Source organism: Asterias rubens, chromosome 19, assembly GCF_902459465.1.
Source record: "Asterias rubens chromosome 19, eAstRub1.3, whole genome shotgun sequence".
In the NCBI taxonomy this organism is placed as follows: Eukaryota; Metazoa; Echinodermata; class Asteroidea; order Forcipulatida; family Asteriidae; genus Asterias; species Asterias rubens.
In genome coordinates, this window is record NC_047080.1 from 9,210,642 (window position 1) to 9,217,584 (window position 6,943).

Genomic DNA, 6,943 nt, shown 5'->3' on the forward strand with positions numbered 1-6,943 from the left:
CAACAGTTTTGTGCAGCGAAGCGTGATGATAACATACAGAGCAAAGGGATCACCAGCCTGTGACCATTTCCGAACATTTCCCAAGGCATGAGTATCTGCCACTGCCCGACGTACTTTTTCTATGCTGGTACCAACGATCTTGTTTCGCTCCATAAGTCAGCGAGGTCCTTTCGTATTCTGTAATAAGGTAAGTAAATTGATGTGTGGGAAAGTCAAGCGGCGGCCCAGAGTCGAGCAGCGACCCAGTCTTTTATTATTAATATTAGAGCATAGAGTAAGGATTGGGGCCACCATGGAGGAGGCACTAGAGCATGGAGGTAGATCTCGAGCTCCATGAGTAGAGCAAGCAGCCACCATTCCGAACATTTCCCAAGGCATGAGTATCTGCCACTGCCCGACGTACTTTTTCTATGCTGGTACCAACGATCTTGTTTCGCTCCATAAGTCAGCGAGGTCCTTTCGTATTCTGTAATAAGCAGCGACCATCCATTCTGCCAAATTACACCCTACTCCCTACCATTTATACCTTCATATTAATCTTAACAAGACCTAGGAAGTTTCTTCCTCCATGGACCCAGTTACTGGGGCGCGGTACTCTTTTTTTCCCTAGAAATTCGTCATTATCGGTCGTTCTATGGTAGTACTACTACACTAGTTCTAATGGGATGTTCCATTTGATGTTTCAGGAAGTCACAGGCAAGGTGCGTAATAAATAAAGGGTAGAAACATGGAGGTAGAAATAGAAACAATTGGCCACATGACAAAAACCTGGTTCCACAGTCGGATGGGTGGGGCTGGTGGGCGGGGGGGGGGGGGGGGTGGGGTCTGAAACCAAACTTTGGTTACCAAAGCGTCTAGATAGGCCTATACAGAAGCTATTTTGTTCTTTAGTAGGTTTAGTATAACTACCCTGCTATGGAGTATAGTACATTGGGTGATATGGGTATGTAGCAAGTCATGTTCAAACAGCCTTTAATATTCTTTTTTACATAAGACATCATGTGATGAGCTCTAAACTAATCACCCTTTTAGTTTAGTGGTTGTAAGATAAATGTATATTGTTTTTTTTTACCCACAGTTAATACACACATCACACAGAACAATGTTTGCGGCCATCAAAACTCTTTTCACTGAACTTGAAACGCCCAAGTATGAAGTGGAGAAGGATTCAACAGACGACAAGAAGAAAGTAAGAGCTTTAATTTGACAGCTACAATTGGATTCTTTAAAGACACTGGACACTATTGGTAATTGTAAAATACTAGTCTTCACAGTTGGTGTAACTTGACATATGCATAAGATAACAAACCTGTGAAAATCAGTCGTCGAAGTTGCGAGATAATAATGAAAGAAAAAAACACCCTTGTCACACGAAGTTGTGTGCTTTCAGATGCTTGATTTCGAGACCTCAAATTCTAAATCTGAGGTCTCAAAATCAAATTTGTGGAAAATTATTTCTTTCTCTAAAACTACGTCACTTTAGAGGGAGCCGTTTCTCACAATGTTATACTATCAACCTCTCCCCGTTACTCGTTACCAAGTAAGGTTTTATGCTAATAATTATTTTGAGTAATTACCAATAGTGTCCACTGCCTTTAATAAGAGCTTTAATTTGACAGCTACAATTGGATTCTTTAATTCACATTAACTAAATGTATTTCATACTGACTCAGGGTAATGACACAGATATGTCAATGATTATACTAGGTAATTATTGAACAATAAATTGAAAAATAAAGAATAATAACTTCTGGTTTCACCCGTAAACACTGATGTGCATTAGCACTGTATAGACAATGTAACCTGTGACATCACATGTTTACAAAAGGGCCAGAGAGCATGGACTTCATGCAGGCACGATTTGTACACAGCCTAATGGAAGAAAACATAAAATCTTATATTTTATGGAGATTGCACTGTCTAATTCTTATCAACTTTTGTTATGATGAAAGGGGGAACATCTCAAAACTTGTCCAGCTTTTTACTTTCATAACTCTTGGATTTATGTGGAAGTAATTATGACACAAAATGTAAACTTTCCCATAGGACCAGTGCAGTGTCTTGCCTGCCAGATTACTCAAAGAATGTACAAGGTCACACTTATTGTAAACAAAGTTCACATGGTCTATACACGCTCTGAAAATAAATTATGAATTGTCTCTAGCTACCAGGCTATCGAGAAGGTCTAGGTATTAGACACTGCTCTAGATGCAAAGGTCGTGAGTTCGAATCCCACCCAAGTAATATGTCTGTGATTTTGTTCACAGAGCACATGAAAGTACTGAGTATACAATGCTAACACGCATCAGTGTAAATGGATAAAATCAAATCTAATACAATTTTTAGGTGTTAAAGACACTTGACACCTTTGGTAGTTGTCTCAACATATGCACCAAATAACAAGCCTGCGCAAATTTGAACTCAATCAGTCGTCAAAGTTGCGAGGTAATAATGGAAGAAAAACACCCTTGTCACAAGAAGTTGTGTGCTTTCAGATGCTTGATTTCGGGAAGTCAAATTCTAATTCTGAGGTATCGAAATCAAATACAAATATTTTTGTGGACAATTACTTCTTTTTCGAAAACTACGTTACTTCAGAGGGAGCTGTTTCTCACAATGTTTTATACTACCAACAGTTCTCCATCGCTTCTTACTAACTTTTGTGCTCACAATTATTTTGAGTAATTGCCAATAGTGTCCATTGTCTTTAAAATTCCTTTTTTTTTGCCATAGGAGTATGAGGTCAGAAGGTATGGAGAGACAACAACATGGGTGACTATATCAAATTCTTCTATCGACGAACCTTCAGAAGTCAACAAACCGACAAAGGAGAGTCGTGGGATGTTCTTCAAGCTTTTTAACTACATTTCAGGGGAAAATGACAAAAGTATGCATTTATATTTATTTTTAATTGGTCCTATAAACTGTTTATTAAATGCACTGGACACTATTAGTACTTATAAGTTTAAGCATAAAACCCTACTTAGTAACAAGCAATGGAGAGCTAGTGATTGTATAAGTTTTTGAGAAAGAGCTAATTTCTCAAATACTGAAAGACTTTTTAAGGCATCTGAAAGCACACAAATTTGTGCAACCATTTTTGTTATTCTTGCATTATTCTCTTCCAACTTTTTGTTTATAGTAGTAACCAAGAGTGTCCAATGCCTTTAAGGCTATTGTCAGATTCATCATGATATGTTTGCATGATTGTGTTTTTTTCTCTCTTGACTGATTTCAAATATTACTTTGTCTGCAAATTGCTTCCAGAACAAAAAATTGACATGACTGTACCTGTGCTCAAAAAGATAACACCAGGAGCGGGTCCGTTCTGTGAAACAACCACAGACATGTCATTCTATGTCACCAAGGAATTTCAAGGCAGTCCTCCAACCCCGTCAGCTGAAGATGTTCATGTGACGCACCTTCCAGCTCAACGAGTTGTTGTCAGGTAAGCTCAAGTGGCTGTCTTTATTAAGGGAAGACATTTCTTGACCTTTAATCCATTTAAGTGAACATAGAAGTCCTGGACCCGACTTCATAAAGCCTGTGTAAGCACAAGAACTTGCTAAGCACAGAAAAGTAATGCTTAACAGAAACAGGTTAGTGTCCACAATTGCATAGATTTATAGAGCTTCTTGCATCTTGGTTACGACAATCCAAAACAATTAGAAAGTTGAGACTTGATTTTGATCGTATCTGTATGGTCATCTTTTGGGAGGCTTTTGAGACGCTGGCGGCAGCAGACATAATGGTCCCTTTTTGCGCCTTTGAACGTGCATGCACAATTCTATATATTGTACGAATAGGTCTGAGAGCACGAACACTACAGGCGAGAACTGTTGAAAGGACCATCTAAAAGTCCATTTCTACCTTTTCCTTTGTTGATGAGGGTTTAAAGGCACTGTACATGTTTGGTAATAGTCAAAGACCAGTGTTCTCACTTGGTGTATCCCATCATAACCATAAAATAACAAGCCTGTGAAAATTTTGGCTCAATCGGTCATCGAAGTTGTGAGAAAATGATAAAAGAAAAAACACCCTTGTTGGACGAATTGTGTGCTTTCAGATAGGAATAAAAGACTTATAGCAAGAAGTCTTTTATTATTTTAGTGAGAAATTACCTCTTTCTCAAAAACTATGTTACTTCAGAGGGAGTCGTTTCTCACAATGTTTTACTATCAACAGCTCTCCAATGCTCGTTACCAAGTCAGTTTTTAAGTTAATATTGTTTTGTGTAATTACCAGACGTGTACCTTCCCTTTAAAAATAAGTATTTTGTTCGTTTACAGAACTTTTGATGGGTACACATCGGAGGCTAAAGATCTAGAACAGGCTCGGATCCTGGCTGAGCTCACTAAAGACAAGTTCGAGCTGGAACAATCATACTTCTTCACTGCAGGATACAACAGCCCATGGAGGGTGACTGGGCGTAGGAATGAGGTCTGGTTTGTGATTAAAGATGATCAGAAACCAGATGAGGCTAATGTTAAACCGACAAGCCCTGAGGTTAATGTTGAAACAGCAACAGTTAAAGAAACTAAGGAAAGCTCCGCAGACCCATCAGAAATCACATCTGCTTAATAGGATGCCAAAGTAATAAATCATTCTGCATGGAGGGGGGGGGGGGATTGGGCGGCAAGTTATGTGGGGGTGTTCCCCCTTTGCAAATGCATCTATTTTGAACCCAGTTTTACCAAGCTAGTTCAAGATTTCCTGAACAAATCATATGAGAAAGGAATTTTTGGGGATTATGAAAGTGAAGTAGGCTGACTCTGTCCACACCCTCCTCTTTTATGATTTTGCCACTGCTGCCCGAGCACTGTGCCACCATGTTAATTTTCTCTGCGAAAATCAATAGTAGCTTGTAGGGGACTATGTAAAGTGTTGAGCCCGGTTTATATACTTCCCGTGAATGCAAACAGATAACAAATCTTTGTGATGTAAGAATCGGCACGCACTGTTCTTCCAATTATGACGCATGTATATTCGCTTAACACGAAGCATTTGCAGGAAGTATGAAGTGCTTCTAACACTGGTAAAAATTCCTAATACTGGCAGCGGTGTAGCCATGGGGGGGGGAAGCTAAGGGAGCCTCTCCCCCAGGTGCCCTCATAAAAGGGATGGGGCGAACAAAAACATGGCTTCGTCCCCCAATTGAAAAGCATTTACAATCCCCCCACTGTAAAAAAAAAATTCCAGTTGATAATGTTTATGTACATGTATTCACATAATTATAAGTATTGATGAGAACTTAAATTACAATAACAGGGTATTTTTATTATTTTAATTTGTGGATGAAGAATGTATTGCTTCTGATGTAATGTTTAGTATATTTATTAGTTATTTATTTACCCTTGGCGATGACAAAGCTAAAACATCTCATTTGATTATCTCCCAATTTGTACTCACAATATTTAGAAGCGACAAGTTAAGTTCAATTGAAATGTATGCATACACATAATGTTGACAAAGACAAATTTCATATTGTGTATTAGAACAAAACTGGTTGCACATAGTTGTGCAGCTGTGATAATTGAACTCTTTGTAATGTTCCTTTGGAATTAGACCTAAATACATAAAATACTGTCATTTTTGGCAAAGCAAATTTATGGTTTGTATTGCACAAAAGATCAATAATTTAACAAATTCCACTTGTTTTTTTAGGCTAAAACGACCAACATATTAAAATTCGGTCTCCACCACCTCTGATTTTTGACAATTAATTATCTTCCATTATTGTACCTGTGACAGTATAAAGGTAACTTCGTATCCAGCATTTTGGAAGGATTTTCTTGTTTTCACAATAAACAATTTAATTATCAATACAATCAGTCAGTCAAGCCTTTGTGAACTTGTATGTTCTATGTCCAGAGTATAGCCCCGCCCCTCGCCTCCAGCTACCTAAGATGTTTTTAAAGGGAAAACAAACGACGTACTGATTTACCTTGAAAGACGTACCTTGTCTGCCCTGACTCTATTTGAAGACTGACTTAAAATCCATTGAACAAAATACAAATGTCCGACAAGTTGTTGCGGCTCTGAAATTTTATGAAGTTGACTTGTTCGTTTTTCAGCATTAACATGTGTCCTTTGAAAAAAAGTAACTTTTCTCTTTTGTGCGCCCTTTTTCAAACGAAACTTGTTTATCACTGGTAGTAGACGTATGTCCCGTACTCATCGTGTACTTTCTCCGCCGAGTACCATCTATCTTCATTTCCGAGCACTGAGGGCGCTATAAAAAAAACAAGGTTTGGCAGACAACAGTGGGTGCGTTCGTTTAGCTCCCCCGGGTCGACCCCGGCGTGTGGCGGTTTTTTTTTCCAGGACGAACGTGTGCAGATAATTACCCACGTTCGTCCTGGGAAAAAAACCCGTCACACTTCGGGGTTGACCCAGGGAAGCTAAACGAACGCACCCAGTTTAAAAGATCAGCCGTCACACGTTTAAAAAACGGCGCCACAAGGAGTCGAACAATTATTTAGAGGGAAACATAGATTTCTCAAAAAAAGTAGCGTACTAACTTCAATTAATCTGGTATTTCTGAAATAGAAATAAATTGATTAAAGGGTCAACAATAAAACCGCTGTGATCTAAATTAAACAGTGGTATAAAATGCCTTTTGGAAACTGTAAGTAATATTGTCAAATACCAGTGTTATCACCGTATGCATATAAGATAAACCTGTGAAAATTTGAGCTCAATTGGTCGTCGAAGTTGCGAGATAATTATGAAAGAAAAAACACCCTTGTCACACGAAGTTGTGTGCTTCGATACCTCAAATTCTAAATCCGAGGTCTCGAAATGAAATTCGTGGAAAATTACTTCTTTCTCGAAAACTATGTCACTTCAGAGGGAGCCGTTTCTCATAATGTTGTATACTACAAACCTCTCCCCATTACTCGTCACCCAGCAAAGTTTTATGCTAATAAATATTTTGAGTAAT

General features: G+C 38.5%; 1 protein-coding gene across 2 annotated transcripts; it reads left to right on the plus strand.

Annotated features, from left to right (window-relative positions):
- Nucleotides 1–22: 22 nt before the first annotated feature.
- Nucleotides 23–5,828, plus strand: LOC117303416 (heme-binding protein 2-like). Of its 2 annotated transcripts, XM_033787604.1 has the most exons (6): nt 23–75; nt 365–473; nt 1,076–1,189; nt 2,734–2,887; nt 3,268–3,448; nt 4,290–5,828. In XM_033787604.1, exons 2-6 carry the CDS (start codon nt 411–413, stop codon nt 4,579–4,581), a joined length of 804 nt encoding a protein of 267 aa, XP_033643495.1. In that variant the 5' UTR covers nt 23–75; nt 365–410; the 3' UTR covers nt 4,582–5,828. The 2 variants fall into 2 exon arrangements, with proteins under 2 accessions (XP_033643495.1, XP_033643496.1); XM_033787605.1 differs by lacking the exon at nt 365–473 and having other exon boundaries at nt 75–187; nt 1,079–1,189.
- The last annotated feature ends 1,115 nt before the right edge of the window (nt 5,829–6,943 follow it).

Excerpts from the sequence above, each read along its gene's own strand:
- LOC117303416 (XM_033787604.1), top strand. The coding sequence starts at position 411 with ATGCTGGTACCAACGATCTTGTTTCGCTCCATAAGTCAGCGAGGTCCT. Across the intron at positions 474-1,075 it reads GTCCTTTCGTATTCTGTAAT|CAGTTAATACACACATCACA; the intron begins AAGCAGCGACCA and ends TTTTTTTACCCA. Across the intron at positions 3,449-4,289 it reads GCTCAACGAGTTGTTGTCAG|AACTTTTGATGGGTACACAT; the intron begins GTAAGCTCAAGT and ends GTTCGTTTACAG.